Genomic DNA, 27,758 nt, shown 5'->3' with positions numbered 1-27,758 from the left:
AAAATGAATTTTAGGGGCCCTTGGTTTATGAGAGTGAAAACAATTTTAAGGAGAACGACCCTCTTCCTGCTATCCTCATACTTCACACGTCAAATTCTCGATCTTGCTTGTGGGCTTGCATTCTAGTACCGCCAAATGTAAGTGTCTAATTTAAAGTCTTAGCCTGAGACACGTGCCACAGCCAGAAGCCCGAGAGAGAGGGATTTTATTGAGCGCACGCGGAAAAAGCGGCGACAGGGTCTGCTGCGTGCCCCCGACAGCCGCTGCCGCGGGCGGGCGGGCGAGCAGAGCCGCCGCTGCCGTCCCCACGGCTGAGCCCGGGTTGGGCGGCCAGACCCCGCGGCCGGCCGGGCTGCCGAGGGCCGGGCTGCCGAGGGCCGGGCTGCCGAGGGCCGCGCTGCCGAGGGCCGGGCTGCCGAGGGCCGGGCTGCCGAGGGCCGCGCTGCCGAGGGCCGCGCTGCCGAGGGCCGGGCTGCCGAGCGCCGCGCTGCCGCCGGGAAGCAGCGCCGTGCGGGCAGCGGGCCCGTGCCCTCAGGGCAGGGCCGCGGAGGGCGGCCCTCCCGGCCCCGGCCAGCGCTCTAGGCACGAAGCCCGGCCCGGCCCCGCCGCCTCCCGGGGCGGGCCCGGGGCGGTCCGGGCAGCGCCGGCCCCGGCCCCGGCCCCGGCCCGCCCCTCGCCGCGCCCAGCCCTGCACCTGCCTCCCGGCACCGCCCCGCGCGGAGCCGCCGGCGAGTCGGGCCCAGCCGCCTCGGAAGGTGCTGCCGGAGCCAGCGCCCGCCATGGGCACGGCGCGCGAGGGGATGCGCTGCATCAAGATCTTGCTGTTCATCTTCAACTTGACCTTCTGGGTGAGCTCCCGGGCGGAGCGGAGCGGGGCCGGGCGGAGGGGGGCCGGGCGAAGCCGTGCCGCCTGCGGCACCTGCCGCGGGCGCTCCCGGGCCCCGGCGGCCGGCCAGGCCCGACCCCCGCGGCGGCGCTGGGCCCCGGCGCGCGCGGCCGGCGGCCCCGGGGGAGAGCGCGGGCGGCGGGGTGCCGGGCCGCCGCGGTGCCGGGCCGCCGCCGGGACCGAGCATCGGTGGCCCCGGGGGCGGCCCCGGGGGCGGCCCCGCGCCGAGGCGAGCTCTGAGGAGGAGTGCTGCAGGACGGGCTCAGAGTTTACCTTACAAGAGTGCCCTACCAATGCTCTCGGCGTTTACTCGCTCCTATTACGATACGGCTCTTCCTGGGAAAGTACACACTTGATATGACATCGCTGAGAAAAGACGACATCTTTCTTAACTGATAATTTAAAGTAGTGACCATTTCCCCAACAAACATAAAATTTCAAACAGGAGGCTGTGGGAGGTTCTCCCAGCATCCCATGCAGTGCACTGCAGCAGAACACTTCTTCATAGCATCACAATGCTTTGTAATAATGTAATTCCAAATAGTAAACCAACAGCTGCTACTTTTACAAGTTCATCCTAAGAGAAAGTCCTTGCATCATATTGCAGTTACTTTGCTGAAAGATACCCTAATGTGGCAATGAATAGTGTCTACTCCAAAGCCCTCAAGAGATTTAGAGAATACTATGCCCGTTCTCCCCTCATTGCACCTTTTTAATAGTCTCACATTTCCATAGCACAACTGAATTCAAGCTTTCTTTTTTCTTTCACTTTCCCTCAGGCTGTGTTCTCCCTCCCAGTAGCTTTCCCAGTTTTCACACTGGAAAACAATTAGCAATGTTATCTTATTAAATGACTTTTTCTTTTTTTTTTTTTTTTTTCTGATGCACTGTTTTTTAAAAAGAAGTCACAAAACAATCCTGTCCAGCATCTCTGGAGCAAGGAGTTTGGGGCTTTCGTCTCTTTCGTGCTTGAAACACAGTTAAACCAAATGCTTTTCCTTCTTGGTGACAGCACTGCAAGTTCCGGGTACACAGTGCTGCTGTGCTCAAGCTGTAGGAGCAGAGTGATGTTGCCCAGCTGCAGCTGCAAGTCAGTAGAAGGACAAAGCTTTGTGTTATGTTGTTACTTGTCAAAAAGTGACAAGTACTGTGTTTTGTTATCTGTCTTTCACTATGATGGAATAAACCATCTCCTCAGCTGGACTGGGGGCATTCATTTCAAACACATCCAAACTACCAGAGGCACCTAGAAGGCTGGACTGACAGGAGGGGACTTGTGGTGTGCTCTAGCAGTCCAAAGGCAGAGTCCGCGCCTGCAAGTGGGGAGGTTCAGATGACTGGGGTGGCAGGAGAACCTCACACTATGCTGTGATGCTTCTGTGAGGAAAGCTGTGATCCCAAGCTCTCCAGCCATATTTTTGTCTGCTTTCTTTGCTTGCTATAGCTATGCCAGATGAATCAAGTGCCAGGCAATGCAGGACAGATGAAAAAAGCACCATGCCAGGCTACCAGGGATCTAGTAAGCAGCAGGTGTTTTGTGAACCTCATTCAGGTTGCACAGTTGCTACAGATGTAGGCTCAGGGCCTCCATCGGAACAGTAGCAGAGCACTGTGCCTGGTCCTGCAGGATGCTGAAGCTGTTTGCCAGGACACACACCATTGCCTGGTAGGCTTATAAGTATGTCTGGCATGCAGTGCATCTGAGACCGTCTGTAGATCTTTCCCCTCAAACAGCATGCCTTGACACTCCCTTTTGATCTAGCCTTGTTCACATTACAGGGAATTTTTCATTGCATCTGACAGCATCCATCACTTGTTTGTTAGTCATTTCTGTGATCCAAGATATTGTACACTGTAATAATCCTTTTACCTCCCATGGTGATTTACAGAAAAATGCCCTATCATTATTGGTCTGAACACACTTAACTTCAGCACATCCCTAAGAACAATGCAAGCCTGCCTCTCTGGTAAGCCTCTAAACAGAACCCATCTTAAACTAAGCAGCAGTTCTGGAATGGCAGATGGTCTCCTGTAGCTCGGTATGATGATTTAGAGGTCCAGCTAGTCTTTCTACAGCTGTTACCCTGGAGCTGGACCTGTGATACATAGAGGGGAAGGGGACACCTCTCAGCCCTAAAGGCTGTTATTTAGCCCTAAACCAGCTAGGAGGGTTGAAAAAAAAAACTTTGGTGTGTGTCAAGTCAGCAGGGCTTAACTCCTGGTCATGCAGCACTTCACCGTGAGGTGCTTTACCTACAGTAACAGCATCTTGACTCCAGACCCATGCCCTGAGCAGCTTCCTGCATACTGCCTGACTACAGTGCAGTTCTGAGGGTTAGGAAGGAAGGCAGTGTTCCACATGAGTTTTGCATCCCGTCCGTTCTTCTCATGGGCACTCACTTCCCCTCCATGCACCCCCTCGCCCCACTCCACTACCCATTGCGATTCAGGCAAAGTTTTGATGACTAAATGAGCTTACTTACAAGGTTTGAAAGTCACTAGTAGGTTCAGAAGCACCACTACACTGAAGAACTGAAAGAAATACATTGCACTGTAATATTAATTCACTGTTACAAAACACAGGCAAGGGCTTCCTGATTTTTCTGACAGTACAATCCTGAGCTGTGGGATTTCAAGAAAGTGTAAGGTGCCAATGACACCTCTTTGATGCTCTCCAGGCAGTTGTTACTAAAGTATTTACGGGTCTGTTTATCTTCCAGCTGGCAGGATTGGCTGTCATTGCCTTTGGTCTATGGCTGCGGTTTGGTGGGGCTATGGCAGACTTTGCTTCAGACAAAAAGTCTCCAGAGTACTTCTTCATGGGTAAGTTGAAGTTCCTGTGATGACAGTAGCCTTTAGCCTTGGTTTCATCCTGAGACATGTGACACACCTTATGCATTGAATTACATGAAGGCCAACAATTCCTGAGCTGAACTATACAAAACTGGACATTCTGGTGCTGTGTGTCATGTGCATTGATGGCTTTCATCCTTTCTCAGCTTGGCATCAACTTCCTTAGGTGTAACTGAATTCTCAAACTTAGATTTGATCCAATCCTCACATATCCTAAGTGAATTGTGCCAATTCTGTCGGAATAGAAGTTGAGATGGATCAGAGACTCCTGGAACATGGGGCTCACCAATATAGCCTTCCAGAGTTTCTGTGCAGCCAACAAAACAACAGTGTCACTTCTGAATGTTTCTAATACCAGCGTAGCAGTAAAACTTCACCAGTTCTCCCTGTGTCTGCAGACAGAGGCTTTCAGTGTGACTTTAACTATGAGAGCAAATCCTTCCACACCTGAAAAGTAAAACTGCACAGTGTTCAGTCATCTCAAAAACTGTTTGTCTAACCTAGGCAGGAATCAACTAGTTCCCCAAGACCACAGAATTCCTATTGGTCATATCTAATTTTAGGCATTTAGTATAATTTTTTTTCTCTCTCGGATTTCCAGTTGAGTTTTCTGGAAATGCCACCTGAGTTACATATCTATAGACATCCTTAAATAGGAGCTGTCTAGGACTGACAGCAACTGCATTTCTCTATCCATGGGAAATTGTAATGTGCCTTTACACCAGAAGAGTCAGATTTTTTCTGTTTTAATATATCACCCCTGGACATGGACTCAATAAAATCCAATTCGTGCAGACATTTTTGGCATCTACAAATGCCAAGTTTGAATGAATACCCAGTCCTGCTTTGTCCATCAAGCCACTCTGGCTGGGTGGCCAGACATGGAAGTTGAGTCAAAATGTCCTGTAGCAGTCAGTTACCCATCACAAGAATATTGCCTGGGCTGTGCAGTTACTTTAAGTACCCTGATTCTTTTAGTGGAGACCTTGACTCTGATACACTACAGGCCTAACCCCAAGCTTCTTGAATATATGCAACCAGGCGAGAGGCACAGAGCTGACTATATAGTACTATGGGAATAGATGAATAGAATGTTATGTCCAGCAAAGCTTCTGTACAAGTTTATGAGTCTGAACAAAACCATTCAGGTGAATATTTCATTGGGACCTGAGGGTTACTGTAAAATACCCTGTAGCACCTCCACTGACACAGAGAGCCAGGAAGTGTGATTTACTTTTACATCTGAGCTGCTATGTCAGCAGCATATTAGATCATCAGCATAATTTCCAGATCCAGTTTATACCTGCTGAATTTCCTATGCTGTATCTTGGAACTCTTCCCTGCCTCATCCATTTAGGTTTGACCCAGGAGATTCAGCAAGACAGAAGGATGTTCTGGCCTTCAAATTCAAGTACTGTTGGTTTGTTAGAAGCCAGAAAGTAATTGTTCCTGTGATGTGAATAAGCACCACAGTAATTTCACAGCTTTGCAGGGCAGACTGTAACACTGTGTAAACAAGATATTCTTTGGTGCATGTGTATTTAAATCTCTAAAAGATTTAATCTGCTTCAGTTCTGAATAAGAATTACAAAAGCTGGTTAGAGCTGTTAATTTTGGGAAGTCCTGGGGACTGTTCTTGTAAAAGTTTCATCATATACTGTGACATTCAACTATTGGGCTGCCACATGTATTTATAGGGCTATATGCTGTAATATGTAACTGCTAGCAGAGGAAGTGCCAAGGAACAGGACATAAATATGTTGAGAATTCTTTTAAACTTGCACGTTTGACTGAATTCTAAAGCAAAGTTTTGGCCCTTTCTTGTAATAGGCATTATGCTCTGAATGGAGCATTCCTGTTAAAACCAAAAAATTTTCTGCTGTCCTCCCTCATTACAAATCATGTTAAATGTTGTTGTGACTTCTGAGCATCTGATGGGGCAGCCATTCAGAAGCCTGAGGCTGTTAACAATTGTGACTAAGGCAGTGGTACAAGAATGGTGGTAAGTTCAATAACAGTAGGGGTTTTTTCAGCAAAGCTGCACTTGATGGTCATGCTCAAGAGCTTTACCTCTCTATGAGGTTTCAGCTCTGAGCCCCCCTTGGCAGTTGCATATTGGGCCCTTCTCACAGAGACTAGAAATGTTGTTTATTTGGCGTTGTGTGTTTGCTCTGTAACATGCATTCTGGGTAACAGCCAGAATTTTGCATAGGAATTCTTAATATGGAACACTGTGCAGCACACAAAGAGCTGCATCGAGAGGGATGAAAGAGAAAGCAGGTCATCAGTATGACTTGGAGATATAAACACATGGCCATATATTTAAAAATTTTTTTTTTAGCTCTGTTCCACTGACCACTTTTGTGGCTGCTTTGTGATAACCCAAGCCCCTGTGATCAGATCAGCTTTGTGTCAGTGCTTGGAACAACAGCACAGCTGCACTCACAGTTTGCTTTGTAGGTTGAAGCACTGTCCAGAATCATAATCTTGTGGAAAACATCTAATTTTCTTGCTTCTAAAGAGCAGCACATTCTGCTCTTTTTGTACCTGTATTGAGCTGCCAGCTGAATCTAACCAGATTGTCTCTTGTGCCTCCTTGTGATGTTTTTTTTTCCTGGATCTGAAATATTGTTTTAGTTTAAAATAATTGATAATTATATCCTTGCATTTTCCATTAGGCGAGAATGAGTCTCCTTAAATAGCCTTGTTCTTTACCAGCAGTCCAGATGTCGTTTCTGCCCCCTTGAATAGTTCAGGCCATGTCTTGGCAACCAGGCCTGTTCATCTTTTCCATCCACTGAAATGTTTTTGTTGGTTTGAGAACAACTTACAGGCAGCACTGCTGAGGTCAAGCACATATGTGTTCTTAGTTTTCTGTTGCTTGTGGTTTTGTGTTCAGTGATCCACATTCCCCACTGCAGCTTGCAGGTTTTTAATCTACAGTATAAAAGGTTGGGACCCACACAGTCTCCATCCACTTTACCAGATGTATCTTACAATGGGGTGGCCTCCTAAAATTGGATTTTCTCTCTCTGCAGCTCCCCAGCTCTTGGAGTTCGCACTGCAGTGGCAGGCATGACAATATTTTTGTGTTCCTCCATTTCATAGTATGTTTTTTGTGCCTGTGCTTGAAGTGGTGAGGCAAAACTGTAGCTTTCCTGTTCTACTGCAGTTCAGCTCTGGAAGATTTCATATATTCCTCTCTTAGCTGTACTTGAGAGAAGAAAAAAAAAAAAAAAAAAAAATTTCAGCAAAGATGAGTAGCTTGACAGTTACCTCCTTCATCTGAGTTGTCTGTGGCACCATACTGACCAAATGGAGAAAAGATCTGTAGAATAAAGGGAATTCTCTAGGATTGCTCATCCTTCTTGAAACTCCTGTACTGAGACTCTGGCAAGATTTTTACTGGGCAGGAGTCTACAACAATCAGAAGGAAAAGAGAGATGCCTTGTGTGAACCCAAGATGTCAGCATTGCTGTCTCACAATTAATTGGTCCTTAATTAATTCTCTGTAGTAGTGCTGTTCTTAAATTTAGCAATACCTAAAGCACAGAAGTGAAGACACAGTGCCTGCTGAGTGCAAGTTGAGCATCTGAGAAGTAACAACTAACACACGGACTTTTAAAGGGTCAGTTCAAGACACCCATTCTCCCTTCTTTGCTTTTGGTAGATGAAGAGGAAAGTGTTCTGGTTCTTCAGGCAACATGGAGGACAAACTCTCTGTATCCCTAATAAATTAGGTGCAGAGGATCATATCACTGCCAGTAGCAATAAAAATGAAGTGTATGTACTCAGTAAGTCTCAGCAGGAGTGGTAACAAAAACTGATGAATGTGAATTAATCAAATCTGGATGACTCTTTCTCGTAACTGGCAGCACTTAAGCATTGCTTTTCCTGCACAGCCAGAGCTCACAAACTTTCTGCTATGTTATGTTCTCTTTGCTCCAGTTCCATGATCCAATCTGTGGTCCAAGCATCCATTGGTGCCAAACCAGTTGTGCAAAGAAGTTTCAGGGTGGCTGTGGCTTTTACTTGGGGTCTGTGAGAGCATAAGTGATCATTCTGGCTTTGAAAGGTACAGTTAGATGGCACATGCCTCAGCGTATGAAGTCATGTCTGGAGTTGAAGGATATTAGTATTTTTTCTCCATAGTAGTGGGTGCCCAGGCAAACAGGAGTTGGCCAGCAGTTAAATCCATGTGAACTGCAATTCTCTGCTCCTGTGCCTCATTTTGTTATAGTTCTATTCGTGTATTTTGGCGTCAAGCAATATAGTCCTAGTCAACAGTATTTTCTCTGCAAAATCCATAGCCTCTCAAACCCTATCAGCCTTTAAAACGAGAGCTATTGGCAAAGTAGCCTTGGTGTAGAGTTGCAGTACCACAAAAGGAGCATCAGATGGCCCTGCCATGGTTACTGGATAGGCTTTTAGTCTGTACTTAAGCAATTAACTTGTCTTCCTATCATCTTGTGTGCCGGTCTCTTGTTCTGTAGTTGAGGAAGACTGCCTTAGAAAAGGTTGCTAGTGGCCTTGAGTGGAAAACAAAAGCTGCTACACTGGAAATCTACTTAAAAAATATGACACCACCGCTACCCCCACCCCACACCCACCCAAAAAAAACAACTTTACTCAAAATGAAAGTCGTTCAAAAGTCTTCAGTCTCTGTGCTGGATCATAAAACCTAGCAGCCGTTCCTAAGAGTCAGTATCCCACCTGGCAGAGTAAAAGCACAGCCACCACAAAGCTATAATTCTAACAAGACAAACTAATTAAGCCTAATGGAATAATCTGTCCATCTACCTCAGGTTGACTGTTTTATATTTTCAATTTGCTGGATTCAGGAGGCTATTTTTTTTTTTGTTTTAATTAATCACTTAATCATGATAATGCACTGTATGGTTTTTGTCTGTTAAACTGTCCTCCTGGGTAAACCTTCTTCCCGACTCTGCTCTCTTTGTGTGTAGCTATCTAAAAGCTAGCCAGCTCCACACATTAGCAACAGCTGAAAAGACAGTTATGCCATTTCCTTCTTTGATGCACCCTCTTCTTCCTCTAGACAGCTGCAAGTCACCCTGGTGCCTGCGCACTGGTCACATTGCTGTGAATGCTGAACTCTGACAGTACATGGAGTACAGGGGGTCTCCCTCAGGCTACCTCAGAGAGCTATCAAACAGTTGTGCCTGATTCTGGTCAGACTGCCCATGCACAGGCCAGAGTCCGGTACTGCAGGCTCAACACTTCTACTTTTCCAGAAACAGCCACCTGTAGCAAGTGACCCAGGTGACTGAGAATAAACTTGTCCTGCATGAAGTAAAAAGACATCAAGATATTTCCTCTTACTGTAGCAGCGTATTAAATTCCAAGAATGCTCAGGCCTTTTCAGTTGCATGCTTTGTTCTTCATACATACTCTTTTTAAAAGGAGTAACTGCTCTAGAGGCCAGTCTCTAAAGTCTCTTTTCTATAGAAAAATAACCAAACCAGTATAACCCATTTTAACTCAAGGGAAATGTCCTGTGTTGTGTTTCATTTGGAGAGCTGGAAATACAATGGGACTGCCCACTATGAAGCCAAAGAGGAAAGCATTTTGTCTGCTGGGAAAAAAATAAAACAGCAACAAAAAAGCCCTGAGCTCCTTTTTGGGGTGTGTCACTTAAAAAACATCTACAGAGACTGTTTCGATTGAGTTGGCTTGTTTTGTTCCAGAACTTACTTTATCTGCACTTGAGTGGGTAAAGACAACTATTTTCAGAGTCCTAACTTTTGCTACTGTGGGGTTGCAGATTTCTGTGAATGCATTATGGCCATACTCTGTTTTCTGTTTTGGGTGGCTTGCAGCCTGCGCATTTAAGCATTAGAAGTGTATAACTGTCGTTGATATCTGCATGGAAATGTATGCATACACATAGGATTATTCAGGATGTCCTAATCTAGAGAGGATTGCATAGAATTGTGAGAGGATTTCAGAATACCAAATGACTGAGTATTTAAAAGGCAGATGAAATACATTATCAATAAACCAAAGTAATGCAAGTGGTAACAGATAATCTAAGCAGTATAAACACAGACTTTAAATTCACTATCATCACATAGGAACATGATCTTAAACTGTCAGTTGCTCTTGACAAAAGGGCCTTGCTCAGCTGCAGTCAAAAAGGCATACAAACATCAGGAATTAATAAGAAAGGAAATTAGAATTCAATGGAAAAATGTAAATGTCATTGTGTAAATTTCCAATGCAGTCAGTGTCTTGAATAATATATATGTTCTGGTCAAAAAGGATGCAAAAAAAATAGAAAAAGTACTAAGAAGTTGGACAAGATTATTATCATACTATCCACTATGAAAACTTCCATATTAGGAAGTTTATCACACTGTTCATATCATTAAATTGTAGAATCCATTACCACACTTCACTTCCGTGAAGTTCAACTGCAGTAGTACAGATCCACCTAATACAGGTATGCTGATTACATCTGACTTCACTTTAGTTTGGTATAGGGTGAAGTAGATATTGACAGAGCCACTGGAGACTACTGAGGAGGTAGATGTTGTTAATTAGGGTTGTGAGATACTTGTGAGCAAGAAATGTAACAGGTCCTGGTATTCTGTGGGAAGGGGAAGGCAGTGGACTAGGATGTTACATTGCAGTGAGGTTGCTTTTAAATTGAAACTCAGGATTTGTGCATAGGCAGAAGCCTAGAGACTGGCTAGTATCTGTAATTCTTTTGTGGTTTCAGGAAGACCACAAAACCCCTGCTGAATTCACACAAGACTTGTAATTAGGTCTGTGCATTATATGCTCAAATTAAGGGTATTTTCCAATTCTCCAGAAATTCATCTTCCTTCAGAAAAGCCTGCCTCTCTTCTCCAGTTTTGTAAATGTATTTTATAGATAAATATACTAAAAATCTCTTAACACAAAAATGCTAATCTCTAGTAACAAGCCTGTTTGAGAAACTGATTTTACTACCATGTACAACATACACAGCTGTCCCTGTCCGGCCTGTTACTTCCAACTCCTACGTGTGTTTCTCATTTTTTCCAATAGTGCATTTGCATTACAAGTTCCTTGGTGCTCTACTGAGGGCTTGAAAGCCTCAGTCCTTCTATCTCCCAGACAGTAATGCACATACAACCTCAGAAAAATCTCTTCAGGTCATGTCTGGGTTCTAGGACTCCTGGCATTACTGCCTCTGGTTCCCTTATACCAAGAACAGAGCTTCCTGTTTTCTCAGAGGAGTGTGAACAGTTGGCTGTTTGTTCAGTGTTAGTTACTCAGCCCAAAAAAGAAAAAGTAGAATTATTTAAAATGGAAAGTGACCATAGCAGCCAGGTAAACAAGAAACCCATGTGAAATAAAGCCAGACAGAGAGACAGTATATGTTTGTTTGCTCCTGCTCTTTGCATCAGGCTCTATACAGGAAATACTGACTCAAAGCCATCGGTAAGATTTTGGAAAAACAAACCAAGTAACAACTCTGAGAGTGGGTTCTATTTCAGACTCTGAAATTAGATCTCTACAAGCCTAGACGGCCATCAGAATGTATATGGTGGTGGTGGTTATGGTTCATGCATTGTCTGAAATAAGAATGGTTTTAATGTTCACATTAGTAGGTTCCCACCTGCCTGGTTTATGTTGTAATGTTTCTTTTCTGTTCATAAAACATTGGTAGTATGCCCTTCTGCCTATCACGTGATTCTTTACAACAGGAGCATAGAGGGACTCCAGTTCTGAGGACACAGTTATTACTCTGTCCAAGTGCCATATGACAGACTAAAGAACTGGTGACATTTCCTTTCAGATTAGTTATACATAGATTTGTGCATTACCTTGAAATCAGTTCTTAATTGCTCTAAGGAACAAAAAACAGATGTCTTGCAGATTTCACGTCATTTTTCTTAAAACGGAGCTGATCCCTCCCTCACTCGATACACATAAAGATATATTGCAGTCAGCAGCTATAAAACTCCATCCTTTTACCTACTCTACAGTGATGAAATTCTGTATTCACAGCTAATCACAGAGGTTTAGTTCATCCAGAAATGATGCACAGAATACCCTTTATCCTTCTTGAGGTGCTTCTTCACACTTGCAGATCTGCTGTCTCCAAGTACAGCCCCAGTGGGCTATATGTGCTCATACCCAGAGGAAACAGTATCTTATGGAAGAACTCCATGCCATGAACATAGATGCCAATCTAGAGATCTCTACTGAGTTGTGGATTTGCCATTCTTCATTACTGGGAGCCATGGGTTGCTCTGAGATTGACAGGTAACTTTTTAATTCCCCTTGTAATTGCAAAGCAGAATCTGCTAGAAAATGGGAATCCTTCTTGTTGGAATTTTCACAGGGAATACCCCCTTTTGACATTTTCCTTCCAGAAAATAATGATTTTCCCCATGGGATGAATCAAAAAATCAAGTACATAAAAAATCTGATGCTTTACTGGTTTCCAAATTTGTTCTTTGAAGAATGAAACAATGGCTGAAGTATGGGCTTCCCCACCCTTACACCCTCTATTTTTCAGCCAGAAGGGAAATCAATTTGTAATTAGGTGTTCTCTCACTTGACTTACTGCTACTCAAAGTAGAAGTATTAGTTTCTCTTCACAGCTTATAAAAATCTCTTGTGTTTGTGTGGGGGGGTGTTTTAGCACAGCTAAAACAAAAAAAGCAAATTATCACCCCAAAACCTGAATATTTCCCCACAAAAAAAGGTGAAGAGAATAGGCTCTGTCCAAAAAACCCCAGTCCTATGACACTTCATTTTTCATCCTCTTGTGTTTACAAAGAAGCCCATATTTGCTCCAGTCGACCTCGTAGTCGTCAGTGTCCTGGATATATCTCCTCAGGTCAAGCAATTCTCTGTTGTGTTTTGCACATGGCTTTTAATTCTTTGGAATGTGCCTCTTAATCCCTTTGCATTCAGGGACTGAGAGTTCCTTCATTTGTGGGTCCTGCATGAAGGTGCAGTAAATATCCCTGAGCTGTGAGTGGTCACATAGAAGGCAGGTTTCTGCCATTAAGCCCAGTGTTTGCCCTCCGTAATGCCATAGCAGTGTGCCTGTTCTCGGTATTCTCTCTTCATCTGTTGTCTGCTGCCAATGAATTCAGAGACTAGTTAGTCATCAGACTCTCTCTCCTCTTCATTAGCAGACACAGATCAAAGTGAGAAAATTAGGAATCAGGAAATGAACAGAGGCAAGAAGAAGAGGAAAATTTCACACAGGCCACAAACATTTACTTCCTTTTTACCTTGCACTTTTTTACTTGTGCTGCACAAAAAGCTGCAGCTAGTCAGTTTTCTCAAAATTTTTTACTCACCAAAACAAGCGTTCTACCTTGACCTGAGTTGCACACTTCTTTTTGCCATACTGAGGTTTGTGGTGAACTTTTTTGTGTCAGAGTTTCTAACTATCAAATGTGTTTCATTTTGGGACTATAAGTGTCTTTTTTGTTTCTCTGCTGCACTGTATGTGCCAAATTGGAGGCTATGCCAAGTCTTTGTATTTTACAATGGAAGCCTTTATGAAGAGAAGCCGATTAAAGCTTTGCTTTCCATCCTGCTTTTTTGAAAGAAAGGGGCTTTAGCAAAACTTACGTTACTTCTGACATACTATTGCACAGCAATGTATGACATTAACACCACCAAATTTCTGGATTTGTCTGCTTTGCTCATCCTAACTAGGCTAACTTGATGGCTATCAGTGCATGATGTTTCTAGGTAAGGCTGTGATTCTGAGGGATGCCATGCATTGTCAACCTTTTCTTTTTCTTTCCTTTCGAGAATCTTGGTTTTCAGTTCAGGTCTATTCTTATTAGGAATTTGTGGTGATCATGCCTAAAATGCTGCATATAGCCCACTAGGAAAAAAAATACTAGCTCCCTGTCTTAAATACTTACACCGTCTAGGATGTTTCTGAATCTATTTCTTTGATACCCTTCCTGGAAATATCTTCCAGTGGAGCACACCTGGATGTGGGGAGCTAGGAAACCTCACAGTGCAGGCTGGGAAGTAACCTGGTCCCTTTGAATTTTTTTCAAGCTACTCTTCAAGCGTCTCTTTACTGGGTGAAAGACAACATGGGTGTATATATAGTAGACAAGTAAAAACATCTTTAGTTTTGTAGAAATTTTTTAATTGTCATCATTATTTTCCGTCTAGAAATAGCTCCCTGAGTATCGGCAACTACTAGTCCCAGGCTGAGAAAGGACAAAGTGTGGAATGAACTCTCCTGAAGAGAAGATGGAAGAAGGTGGTTTTAAACTCCTGGCTGGCTCAGCTGTGGGGCCAGACACAGAGCAAGCTCAGCTTTGTTTAGCGAGTGGTGTGAGTTCTTCCTGTAACACGCCTTAAAAGGGAAGTTCTGATTGAGGTAGCGGTTTAGCTGTGAGTCATGCAAGTAAAATGTTAAGTCTGTTTCTCAGACAAAAGCAACTCCAAATTCCTGACAGTGGTCTCACCCCTGAGCCTCAGAGATCATTGTCTCTTGTGGGCTGGAAGTGACAAAAAGAAATAGGAAGACTTCTTTCCAGTCTTCTTAATCAAAAAGTCTCTCTGCTAAGTTGCCTGATAAGTAATTACAGGGGCTGGAGTAGGGAGTGACATGCAGAAAAGGCTCCAGGAAACATCTTTGTAATTACACTCTGTTTGTTACCATGGGGATGTCAGGAAATGGCAGTTTTGGCTTTTGGCAGTTGAGCAGCAGGTTCTGCACCTGAGAGGAGTTATTTGTCTTTTCCAATTCATCTTTCACAAGGGGCTGACCTTTCTCTCCTGAGCCATACATATCTTTGTATATCCCTACCTCAGTAAAAACCACTGTGTTGTGAATATGTGTACAAGCATCAGCTTGAAGAATGCTCAGTCCTAGTAAGTCACAAGATGCTGAATATTAAAAATCTAGAAAACACAGAATGTGAACTGCCAGCATGGTCAGCAGCAAATCCCACATATCTGGCATCACAGACCTGACAAAGATACATTAATTATAATCAGTTTATTGCTATTTAGCAGAATGTGTTCCTTAGCATCAATCCTTGGCACAAGGTAGGTACCAGGGCAAGAAGAATGGAAGGGAGGAAAATGATTGTAATAGCAGAGATAGATACCTGGTTGATATACAGTGACTGGACAGTGATGTGCCAAATGACTGGACAGCAGGAAGGAGTTTGCCTTCTCCAAGCAGACTGCATCCATGTGACAGAGTAGCTAGATGCACCCATATACTGATTGTTTGTTTAATTTTCCTAGCAATCATTGCAAACTGTCATTTGTAGAGCTTCGTAGTCCAGGTTACAGAAAGCCTGCTAACAGTAAATGCCAGCAGCTCTGTTAACCCTCAAGATTTGGTCAGACTTTAAAATAATGCTTAAATTGGTAATTGAGAATACTAAACGTTCTCATTAAAAGTGAAAGCTGGGAGCAAGGCTTACTGCTCCCTCTAGTGTGCGCAGCTTGTAGCTCCACTGTCCCATCATAATGGCATGAGGGAAATTAAACTGCTTTTTCTAGCAGTGGGCTGGCATGGCATATTTCTGCCTGTCCTCCACGTTGCCCACAAAAGACAAAGAACAGAATTACAAGGCACTGCACTGAGCCTATTGTACTTTGGCTGACATGGTACCCAGAGGCAATGCACAAACACAGTTGTTGTGGTCTGATGGGAACTGACACCACACATGAAAGGATGTATTGCGTAAGCACAGATCAAGCATGTAAATTTACAAGTGAGGAAAGAAAAATTCTGTGCTCCCATTTCCTTTTGTCCTACATAAAGCCCATACAAAAAAAAAAAAAAAAAAAAAAACAACAAAACCAAAACCAGGTGAATGTGAGTATTTCTAGCAGTTTTACAGGTGGCAGAGATGAATGCTATTCCCCTCACCTGTACAGCGTTTGTCCTGTCAAGTTCTGAACATAGCTAGGGTCCTAAATCTTTAACTATGTATGCAGCTATACTGACATCTCCCATGTTCCATACTTGTCTGAGGCCGGGTCTTTGCTGGTAGCCTCATCCCCAGATTGCTACATTATCCTCTTAATGTGTTTAATCTTAACCTAATGATTCACTATTTGCTGTTCTTTGTTTATGCCGTTAAATTTGTCTACACACAGTATGCCAGTAGCCTTAAGTCCATTCAGGAAGGCACTACCAGGAAGAAGTTGGCTAGGGTGTCTGAGCAGTCCCCTAAGCTGCAGAACAATTACCTGCGAATGTCCAGAACATGAAGGCAGTGCAGCGTTGCCACCGACTGCTGCAATGCCACTGATTCTGCCTACTGAAATAAGGTGGTGGGAGGGTATTCTGCAGTTCAGATGAGGGCAGCATACATCATGAGATGCTGTTTGTAGGCCATGCATGCAAGGATTTTGGCCTCTAAGTCTTAGACAGTCCGCTCCTTTTATACAGAATCACCTTTTTTAATATCTGATGTGATTTGGTTCTGTGATTCTATCCATTTTCAGGAGACTCTTCTCCAAGTCTTCTGATCATAACGTACTGATAACATTAGCCTTTAAAAGCTGCTGGTATCTCATATTCTGACACATCAATATCTTGGAGGAAAAAAAATGTAAAGTAATGATGCTGGAATATGCCTGCCCAGGAGGGTATAAAGCAGCTATTTACCATAAAGGAAAGATGCTATGCTCCAAATCACTGAACTGTACACAGGCTTCAATTCTCTGCAGTGTCCAAGCTCAGGACTATTGCTGAGCTTATGACCTTCCGCAGGCTGTTCTTCCCACTCATTATTTTGGCAGAGGGTACAAATTCGCTGTTTCATTTACTTCCTCCAACAATTTACAAGGAGTTCCCTCAATCATCCTCTTTCCAATAGCAGTCAGCTTCTTCCCCAGCCAATGCACTGTTTTCAGAGGAACATCACACTATAGCACCCATACCCTTCCTGAAGATCTTCAAATGTCCTTTTTCATGTACTGCCAGACAACTGATAGAGCATAGCTGCCAGATAGCTTTCATAAGTCCCATCCCTACATAGCAGTACAGCACATTTCAGCCCCAGGTTTCACAGAAATCAGCCCTCGATCAATGTTGGATTTTTTTTTTTGCTTTACATTCCTCACTGAAGAATTGTAAGGTGGTTCCAGATGGTATGGTATATGTTCTTTCTGGACTGAGCTGCCCTTGGGACAAGAAACTTGGGAGATGGAAGTCATCTTATTTGTCTTCATGAGGTTCTCCAAGAATTCTGAAGACATCATTGGTCTCCTTTTGTGGCAAGAGAAACTTTTCTGTGCAACAGGTGTTCTTTATGAGAGCCAGAGACCACTGTTACTTAAAAATGTGTGGTTTTGACAATATAGGTAGCAGACTTCAGGAAGAAAAACCTTAAATTCTTCTCTGATTCTGATTTTTCATAGGACTCTATGTATTGGTGGGAGCAGGGGCTCTCATGACCACAGTTGGATTTTTTGGGTGCTGTGGAGCAGCGCGGGAGTCTCAGTGCTTACTTGGAGCAGTAAGTAAAAGGTTTCAAGGGCCTGGGCTGCACAGGAAAATCATTCAAAAGCATATATTTTGTGTCGTTAGTGGGAAGATCTTTACTGTTCAAGGCCTGAAATGTCCTACGTCCTTTTACTGGCTAATCGGGCATCTCTAGCCACCGTGCTATTGCAGAGCTTCCATACATGAAGAAGTTCCATTGCTTGCCTCATGTGATATATTTCCTGGAATTACCTTCTGACTTTTCTGAAGCTACCATCTGAGCTACATCTTTACCATTTCCACCTTTGTTTCCATATTACAAGAAATCTGACTTGACACCCTTGTTATGGACCTTGCTTACCAGCTTTCTTTCAGTTACTGTGTGGACTGTTAAGGCCTGGGCAAGGACAAGGGACTGACTGGCGGTCCATATAAAGCAGAATTGTGCAAGGTGTATTAATATAAGATTCTCCTCTTCCTCTGCAGTTCTTTGCTTGCTTGTTGGTGATATTTGCAGCTGAGGTCACTGCTGGAGTATTTGCCTTTATAGGCAAGAAAGTGGTAAGTAGCAAGCAACTTCTAATATAGTGATAGGGCAGTTATGGATTCCAATGCCAACTGACCTACAGTCTGGCTCTTGCATAGGAAAACTTCCCAGGAAACATTTCTCAGGAAAAGTCTCTGACATTCTTATCTAGAGGTAATGACAGCTTATGTTATTACAAGTCCAGAATGGGATGTAGCTTTTGCTCCCTTCAATTAAAGAAAAACTGTAGGTGTGGTTCAACCACAAAGAACATCAAGTAGAACTATATAATCAGGGGGTATTGCTTGGGAAAAGGGAAAACAAATTCAAGCACTGAACTTCAAGTAACAGTGTATAACCAAAACACAGAATGCAGCATATGTACATTCTGACCCATGCAGAGTCCCTCTGAATGCCATCAAGCCACAAAATCTCCTATCTTTCCAGTCATGATACCTCAGTTTACCAGGCATAATTTTCTGCTCTGGAAGTTGATGACACAAACTGGAAGTCTGCACTGGATTGAGGGTAAGACTTACTTGCCACTCATTTGGAAAGTCTGATTTCTGCAGGCAATACAGGAAGCCCAGAAAATCTATGAAGACATTTATGATGACTATATGAAAAACCCTGGGGGGAAGGTCAACAGGACTATCTATCACTACCACTTAGCTGTGAGTAGTCCTCCTGAACTTTAATACCTTGCACTACTACTATACTGTCACATCACCTTTTAAAATTCAGAATGCCTCCCACTGAGGTATGAAAGGACAGAACTGAGTGTTAATTAAAATAGAGCCAGAGGCTCACAACCTGTTTTCCTGATGGCTCTGTCAGAATTCTGGTTTTCAGATCCCCAGTGATCCCTACCTTTGAAAGTGAAAATGACCACACTTTTAAATTTCAGCTGATGCTTCTGGTCTTTGTTGTGCAGAAGATATGACTATTATGGCCCTTTTGGATATTAAAGTCCATTAATAAATACTCACAAATGCAGAGAGAGGTAGAAAGGTCTGAATCTCTCTGCAATTGTCAGAGAAACAACTGTGACCCATCTCAGGACCTACCATGTGGCAGGTCTGGTCATTGACTGAACGAAGTAGGTAAATAAACAAAAGCACGTGTGTGACTCAGTTCAGGCCACCCAAAAAGTTAGTGTCGGAATCAGAACTAGGACCTGTGATTTCTTGAATTCTGTTGTGTCCATCCTGTATCCATACTGCCTCCCACAGAGATTAAGCCCAAGCTTTGTTGCTCGTTACAGCATTCCCACGTTCTTTCAAACAAACATTTCACAACCTCAGACCCTTTTGTCCTTCTCCCATAGCTGTTATTTCTGACCCAAAGAAGAATTCCAAGCATTTTGTGGGAGATAGGCAAACAGGAAAAACAAGCCCTCTGTAGGCTCTGATTTACTACTGTCTCCAAACCCAGTACTATGTTTTGTCAAAAATAAAGATTCTAGCATTCTCTGTTGCAGCTTTTGTGCATTGCCCATAACTCTGTACGTGCTGTTTGAGCTTTCTGCTTTCTCCCTTTAACAACTCCTCTTTCCTTGTAATCCAGGGATCTGCTTTTCCAAAATTCACTTGTTTACTTTGTTATGAGATACTGTGATAAAAATACCTTCTGGAAGTTGTTGTTGATACAAATTTGTCTGTTTGCTATGGCTTCAGACAATTGAAACTGATTTTTGAGTATTTTGGCCTACACGGTTGGAACTCTACCTGAGCTAGCAGTTAATATAAGGAATCAATTTATCACTTGATCTGTATAGTTATTTATTTATTTATTATCTCACTTTCAGTGTGAAACAAGTCTTTGGTTTCCCCTTCTTTGATTCTTCATCTCTCTCTCTCATTTAGCTCCAATGCTGTGGTAAAGATAATATGGAACAACAAATGGGATTACCCTGTCCAGAGAATATCCAAATGCCAAAGGCAAGTGTCCTCTGTTCTGGCTGTTCTAGTCACTTTTTCATGTCAAGTGTTTAGTAAAACAGGAGACATTCTATAAGTAAAAGAAAGAACTTGCTTTTTACCTTGAAAATTCTATCATGAAATTCCATATGAAATGGAGCAGAGTCGAGGCAGAAATAAGTTATAGGTCATATTGAACATGCCTAGCCCTCATCTCTGAAGCCTGCTTGTAGCATCCCATGGTAGCTGAGACAATATTACATCATCTGAAAAATGTAAAGAATGCACCAGAACAGGAGTCCTAAATGAAAAGCCCTGTGAAGGCTGAATTTTGGCAAGTGCCTGCCTTAATCACGCATGGAGACTCCTGACTAGAAACTTCACTGGTGCTAAGGATACTGTTACTTCTATCTTTTGTGGAATCTGCTTGTGAGTACAGTGTCAATATGAAGGGCCAGTTACAACTTTAGCATTGCCTAACATAAAGGGTTTTAAATTTAGGTAAAACTGATTGTAAAAAAATGGCTTGTATGTGTCAGCCTGTACAGGGAAGAGGCATAGATGTCTCACTAAAAAAAGAAATATGCTGTGAAAATTGTCAAACAAAACACAAGGCATAGATGCAAGAATCAGGACAGTGACTACAATAATATTTTTCATGTTGGCCTTTTGTTTGGTGAGAACAACTGACAGAGTTGATTGCAGTATATTTTTCTAGGAGTAAAAATCTTCCAATTTTGTTTTTAATAGAACTGCCTGGTTGAAATCCAGAATGTAATTGATGCTAATCTGCATTTAGTTGGAATTGTTGGAATTGCAATTGCTGGCATCACAGTGAGTAAATCCGTGTTCTCACTCTCAAATCTGTATTTGAGCCCAGTATCCTGTCCCTTACTCAAAGCTTTGTGGAAGGTGTTTTGCAGCAACTGGTGAGATTCCTCAAAGGTGCAGCTGTTCTTACCACTTCTGGTGTGTCTTCTCTCTGGGAATAGCCCACATCAGTGCAAGCAGACTTGCATGACTTTGTTTTACCAGTTCATTTTGTGTCCTCAGACAGGGTCTGAAGTATCTAATGGTAATCTTATTTTGTTGTAATAGCACGAAGGCAGAGTGCATGTGGACCAAAGTGAAAAGCAAAAGACCATAGCAGCATTTCATCTATTCCAAAACAACTGCAGACTGATGCTTTAGGCCCTTTGAATATCCATTCATTAGATTTCATAAAGAATAGAGAGTACCTACCCTTTCTATAGAAAAAGCTTTCCAGAATAATGCTGGCTGTAGCATTTCTTCAGTGTGAAGAATAGTTTATAAACAGATTTTCTAGGTCACAGATCCAGTGGTCAGTATGTATTTTGTTAAAGGATTAGGCTTTAAACTGCATAGTTTTCAGAACAGCTTTTGTTTCCTAAACGCATAGCACCTAGTTGCAGGTAGCTGTTTCATCGAACTGTATCATCAAAGCCTCACTAACTTTGCTTATAGTCCACCTTCTCCCACAAGTGTGCATTGTTGTACTCCCAAGGTCTGCTCCTTCATGACCGAGCTGTGACCAATAGATGTCACCCTGCTGCAAGGATATGGCAGGAATGGGAAGTCTGTATCAAACACGGGCTTTGACAGAAAGCATTTTTCAGCACGTGACATGACTTCCTTCAGACTCAAAAACCAGCAGCAGTCAGAAGCAGCATGAGGAGCCAGAATATTAGTAAATACATACACCTTTAGCTGTTCTGAAGAGCAGGAGGTTCATGGACTTACTGTGGACACTTAAAAGCCGATGAAGGGTTTATGTACGTGATAGAAACTGTGGTGTGGGTAAAGAGAATTAAACAATCCTGTGGTTTGTATAAAACATGAAGGTGTACTAAAAAAATACAGCAAAGCAACATGGGTGGGACAGAGTTTCAATAATCTCATTGCGCAACAAGGATACACTAGAAATATGAACTTCTCTTCTATGGCATCCCACCTCAGATACATCAGAAGTTATGAAATTACCTCTTCAGCAGCAGAAATATGTCTGTACATATTTCTGTGCTTGTTTCTGACACTTCATGGGGTATGACTGGTCAGCTGTCTCCTCCTTCCTAGAGAGGTATGTGTGGAGAGGATATGAACTCAGTGGTTTAACTGCCTGATAGTACTGCTTATCTCCCATCATTAGCAATGAAGCCTCATGAGATAGCAGCTTTGGAGAATCAACCTGTGGCAAAAAATACATTTCTGGAGATTCAGGCAACGCCCACTGTTCTCTGCTTTTAACATGCCCCCCGGCTAACTAGTTCCCTAACATGAATAGAGGTTTATATTTAACGTATAGTCTTGGTCTTGAGTAGTAACTGTCAAGAGCTTAGCTTTCTCCATAAAACCGCAATGCTTAGCACCAGTTCCAGAGACCTGGTTCCTCTGGAATCATTCTCTGCTCTTACTCAAATGCGTATACAATATTCCATGTAGAAGCATTCTGCAACTCGGAACCTTTTGGTGCAGTATTAGGCATAATACCAATAGTCACAGTTATTGATGTCAGGGAAATTTATGTTAATGTTTGGGGCTATTATGCTGGCCTTAACATTTAGAACCAAGAATAGTGAAACTAGTGTAAGCAGATAAAATCTTGGCTTTGAGTATCAGTGAAATCTTTTATGCTAATTGTCTAATGTCTTGGGGTTTGTAGACGGAAGCAGTTACTTGCTACTCTGCCCTAAGAGCCTTCACATTGTTCTGATATGCAGACTACTTTATAGCTGTTTTGTAAGTGGACCCCTAAATTGCATCCCTTAATTGCATCCCTTCTCTTCTAGATCTTTGGCATGATATTCAGCATGGTTCTGTGCTGTGCGATCCGTAACACAAGAGACATGATCTAAAACTTTCACTGCACAACTATGTCCCAGGAGTTCCAGACTAAGCTTTACAAGAAGTGCTCTTCTACCCAATTTAATAATTGTAATGCATTTTAATTAGTGTTTTAACATACTGAGAGGAAAAAATCCCATTAGGTGAGCAGGTGAATTGTATTGGTTACAGTAAAACCGAAGTGAACAAAAAGGGTTTTTAAATGTCCTTTTTAATTAGAGAAGCAAAGGTGCATCTAAGACTAATTTGATTTTTAATGTTTGTATATGTGCAATTAAGAGTTTACACATCTACAGATATCGTGTAAGCACATGTATATCTCTCTGTACAATTATATATGCACATGAGCAGGTACCTGTATATGCAGTACATTGTTTAGGTAAGTATGTGCAAATGGAATATGTTGTGTGTGCATGTTTGCATGCATATTCTTCGAGAGTCTCACTATGCAAGAGTGTACACACACCCCTAGGCATACAGTGCTTGAAGCCCTTTCATATTGAGCCCCTGTTTGCCAAGAATTAGCAGAGGAACAAATGCCATTTTAAAAAATAAGACCTGTGATCCTTTTTGTAACAGTTCTTTCCAAAGCTCAAACAGACTAGAATTAATAAAATTGGACTTTATTTAAAAAGAAAAACGTAATGCCTACGGGCCTGCTTTAGCAAACTTGAAGTCATATGAGTAGACCCATTGACTTCACCGTCATGCAGAAACTGGATTTTTATTTTTGGGGGGGGACTGGACCCTTCATGCAAATGCAGAAAGCTCTGGGGGAGGAAACATGTCCAAGGAGATCCAGGGTAAAGGAAGAGGGGGAAGGTGGTAGGAAGCTGACAAGATAATGCAAGTCATTTGAGAGCAATTGTAGCGCAAAGTGTGCTTGAGCTTCCCAAGCTAGCCTGAGACACGCACACAAAAAAACGAAGAGATAAAGGGGGCACTAAAATTCTTATTCAGAAGTCCCTTTATCCTGCAAGACTCTATATGGTATATATGCTGGTGCAGGAGTGGAGCCTATATCCAGAAAAGCAGCCACTTTGTCAGATACGCTGTAGAATCTAACTGGCCTGTGGAAGCCAACCGAAGAGTGAAAATGGTCAGGGAAAGACACGCAGCACTTTAATACCCTCTGATTCTGCTTCTGTGACTATCACAGCTTCCATGGGGCTCTTACCTCAACCTCTCACCCTTTCTTGCAGGTGTAAGTCAGGAAAGAAAGATGGGACATTGTTACAGAGCCATAAAGTAAATTTTCTTACTGGCACCTTTAGATTGCATGTCAGGTATAAAAATTACACTGTGTGCTTGAAATACCTCAGAGCTTGCGTTTACATAGTTTGTTTCTATATTTTTATTTTTCTATTTGTCATATTTATTCATAATAGAATGTTCCTTTTAAAACAGCCTAGAAGGGAGAAAGATTCTCCCCAGAAGGGGAAAATAAATTACATCAAAGGCTCAGAATCTCTTAATTTTTGGCTTACTCTAGATTCTTATTCACCATTTCAGAGAACATCTTTTTGATAACAATATCCACATAGCAGCTTTGTCTCTCTGATGATCACTAGTTCAGATTTCTGATGCAGTTGTTCCATACACAATAGGGAAAAGTTCAGCTAAACTATAGAACTCCTTGAAATGGTCCATAACGTTCAACAGGACTTTAGGCATTTACAAGTCAAGTTCCGGGGTCTTTATTCCACTGAAACACAATGGAAAGAAACGGGATTTCAGAAAACGTGTGCATTCTAGTGCTCATGTTTGTGTGAAATACACATCCCTCATGATATTTATCTCTCATTTCCCAACTCCCGTCACTTTTCTGTTACTTCAGGGTTGAAAATAGTGTTGCTGTTCCATGTGCCTGATTTAATTGGCACATCTTGCTGTCTTTTACATAGATCTCTCTTTTCAAATTGTTCAGCTGCAAACTGTGACACTGAAACAGCTGTGCACTAAATGCTGGGTATGCTGCAGGCACTGCCAGCTGAGCAGTTTCTGGACCTAGCTTAAGGTACTCAGCTGACAGGGAGACATTATATCCTTATGCCAAAGAAGAGTTAGGCTCGTATCACTCTGTTCACAGCCTCTTAGCTATGGATGCCATGTAAAAGTTGGGCCTGGGACCTTATTCTGCAAGCATCAGACCAGGAAATAGGGCCTCTGTCTGCTGTCTGCTCCTAAGAAAGGCTCAACTGGGAGAATGACACTGGCAGCAAATCCATGAAGGTCTCGAGCTGAAACTAAGAAAGTAAACAGACAACTGACATAGCCAAAGCACTTTCATGGATCTCAGGTACACCTGAGACTGTCCCTACAACTGGTTCTGCTCTAAACAGATAATGGGATAGTATATAACCAGGGTGTTTTCTACCAAGGTAATACTGACAGAGAGAAGAAACCTGTGTATAGTGCCATTTTTGCCATTCAGAGCAAGACAGCTTTCCAGGAAAAACAGTAAAAATAACACAATAGGGAAGTCAGTGGTTTGGGTTCCAAGATTATTGCCCTACAGGGATAGAAATTACAAATAAAGCTATTTCCTTCTGTTATATTTACCCCTTGTAATGATAGTATTTTTTTATTTTAAACACATCTACATATAGTTGGTTTTAATTCCTCAAATACGTAACACTGGAATGTAATGATAGGACCACAATTTACTTCTTTATTTGTTTACTGTTTCTTGAGTAAGTTGGAAGATGCCTACTCCTGCTTTCAAGATGCGCTGAATAAAAAGGCAGCTTGCAGAAACTTCTGTTGCTTCCCCAGCCCCACCACTCCCCCAGAAGTACAAAAACATCTAAGTGCCTTATGAAAACAGGGAAGAGTGGTACAAAGAAACCTTCTATAAATTCAGTCTGTAAGAACCTCACTTTCTGCTATAGTGTTCTGGGTTTGTGTTTTTTATATTTGTTTTTCTGAGCATAACTGCACTGTGTATCAGTAACAGAATAATACCAGTTACTGGTTTAGTTCTCTAAGTTATTGGTATAATTTAAGCTAGAAATCAACATGTTATGCATTTACTAGTCTTTAACAGAATCCAGAAATATAGCCTCCTTTGTTGTTGTATGCTGTCATCTATTGTTGTGAGGTGCATAATATATTGGCAGTTTTCTCTGCATCTTTGTAACTGAAAGTCTTTTTTAATTCATTAAAGGACAGAAGGTACAGCTGTTCTTTCCCTGTCAAAGCTGTAAGAATTCCTTCCTGTTTTTAGATGAAAGCTAGTTAAACAACTCCAATTTCCATTGACTAGCTTGAGCAGCCCGTTTTAAACACTCAGAATCACAGGCAGGATTACGGCTACTGAAATTGGACATACAGGGCCTACAGTTTATTGTGCTGCTGCTCTTTCAGCTCTTGAAAGTGCAAAATCCTTCATCTTCGTCTGCAGTACAAAATAATTTCCAAGCAACTACACCATATGTCTTCAATAAGAAAGCTTTTCAACGGTAACTCAATCCAAACTAGTATCTAAACTTCCTGAAACACAGTTCATGCTCCAGAGTTGCATGCTTTCATTTACTTAACACACTCCAACGCCTGTATGCACCAGATACACAGTAACTGCCATATAAGCCAGCAGAAGTACCCACTTAGTCCTGTCCCTTGTACCTCTTTCAGAAGAAAGGGATCAAAGATCAAATCCCTCCAGGCGGTAATTCTAAAAGCACATCACACACATTTTCTTCTCCTGTCAAACAGATTGTTCTAAATCATACAGATGTAAATTGTTGATGCCCTTATGATATCTCTAAATATCATTATTCACATTTCCCTTGTCTAATTTTTCTAAGTAACTGCCTTCGGTGGGAGCTTGATTTGTTATAGGAAAACCTCAGTCAGTTTTGGTATCTTGTAGAGATTGCACAGGATCTGGTGAAGCACAGCCCTGTAATATCCCTACAATGAAGATTCATATTTCACTTTTCTTCATACTGAAAGTGATGGTTTTATAGCAAAGTATACTTCATACCTATTGAAAAAGAAATTGAGTTATCTTAAGCCTTCAAATGCTGTATTTTACAGCTTTTGGAGACTACTGATTAACAGCATCAGATGTTGTTCATAGAAAATGTACATAAATAAAGCTTTTCAATCTTACTCCTTCCTCTCTATTGGTGCTCCAGTCCTAGGTTCTCCAAAACACAAACCAATTCCAATATAACATATTTCTTCTATATTTGTTTCTATAGCACAAATTCTGACCCTGGACAGAACTGACGTATTGGTTTATGCTGCAAAGTCTGTAGCAGAATTACCTCTACGGCAGCTTTCTTTGAGAGAAACCGCCCCACACACTCTTACTCTGTTGCTTACATCAACAGAATTCGCTTTAGCCCAGTGTGTTCTAAAGTGGCATTTTAGCAGCTTTTCTGTCTTGGATTTGAAACGACTTTCTAATAAAAATAACCTGACGTAAACGACTACCCGAGAGAACATGTCTCTGTGCCCTCCAGCGTGCGCGGTCAGAACCAGTCGCCCACAACCTCCCCGATTTCACGCGAAGGTTCCGCGACGCAACGCCCCCGCCTCCGCGAGCGCGACACGCGGGCGGCCGGCCGGGCGCTGAGCTCCGACCGCGGCGCCCAGCAGAGACGCCCCCACCCCAGCAAAGGGGAGAGGCCTCCCCCACCCCAGCAGAGACCCTCCCAGCGCGGCCGGGCGGCTTCGCCTCACCTTCTCCATCCTGGCGCTCAGGACACCCAGTGCGCCGGCTCCGGGCACCGGCTGACGCCGCAGGGGGTCGCGGCAGCAGCGCCACCCCAAAGGTCTGGTCGCCCGGCGAGGGGCTCCGCGGGCCGGGGTACGAGCGCAGACTGCGGGGCGCGTCTGGCCGGGGCTCGCCCGTCACCCTCGGTGGTGCGATCGCCCCGGCGCTGGACAGCGGGCGGGCTCCGGGCGAAGGGGCAGGCGAGAACCCGGGCAAGAACCAGAACCAGAACGCGGCCCGAGCGGGCGACGCGCCGCCACCGCTCGCCTCGCGCCGCCTCAGGAGCCCGCGCGGCCGTGCGGACGCGCCCCTGGGCAGGAACGGTGGGCGGCCCTCGCTCCCATTGGCTGCCTGCACTGCGGGCAGCGCGTGGGAGCGGCGGGAGAGCAGGGGCCGAGCAGGGGCGCCGACGGGTCCCTGCGCCCGCCGCCCCAGGCGCTAAGGCCCGCGGCGAGGCCGCGCGGCAGTTCCCGGGTTCCGCCCAGCCCCGAGCGCTCTGCAGGCGCGGCGCTGCGGCGGGCTGCGCGGCGGCGCCC

At 43.4% G+C, this 27,758-nt stretch overlaps 1 protein-coding gene and 1 long non-coding RNA gene across 7 annotated transcripts in view; one reads left to right on the top strand and one right to left on the bottom strand.

The window, feature by feature from the left end:
• Positions 1 to 27,743, bottom strand: part of LOC116960277 — a 133,383-nt gene extending 105,640 nt beyond the window's left edge. For 2 of the 5 annotated variants that reach the window (XR_006166024.1, XR_006166020.1), the window contains exon 1: positions 27,189 to 27,741. This is a non-coding gene — a long non-coding RNA (uncharacterized LOC116960277). Of the gene's footprint in view, positions 1 to 27,188 lie in introns of all 5 variants that reach the window. The other 3 variants (XR_006166023.1, XR_006166021.1, XR_006166022.1) reach the window with 3 other exon arrangements.
• Positions 697 to 26,935, top strand: TSPAN2 (tetraspanin 2). 2 transcript variants are annotated; one of them, XM_042800157.1, is made up of 8 exons: positions 697 to 848; positions 3,607 to 3,709; positions 17,129 to 17,226; positions 17,679 to 17,753; positions 18,291 to 18,392; positions 19,584 to 19,658; positions 20,388 to 20,471; positions 26,705 to 26,935. In XM_042800157.1, the coding sequence occupies exons 1-8, from the start codon at positions 780 to 782 to the stop codon at positions 26,714 to 26,716; spliced, it is 618 nt and encodes a 205-aa protein (XP_042656091.1). In that variant the 5' UTR covers positions 697 to 779; the 3' UTR covers positions 26,717 to 26,935. The 2 variants fall into 2 exon arrangements, with proteins under 2 accessions (XP_042656091.1, XP_032843170.2); XM_032987279.2 differs by having other exon boundaries at positions 22,445 to 26,935.
• Positions 27,744 to 27,758: the final 15 nt, after the last annotated feature.

This window comes from Tyto alba, unplaced genomic scaffold (assembly GCF_018691265.1).
Source record: "Tyto alba isolate M040663 unplaced genomic scaffold, T.alba_DEE_v4.0 Super-Scaffold_30, whole genome shotgun sequence".
In the NCBI taxonomy this organism is placed as follows: domain Eukaryota; kingdom Metazoa; phylum Chordata; class Aves; order Strigiformes; family Tytonidae; genus Tyto; species Tyto alba.
Note: the sequence above shows the minus strand (reverse complement) of the source record. Positions and strands in the feature narration are given on the sequence as shown.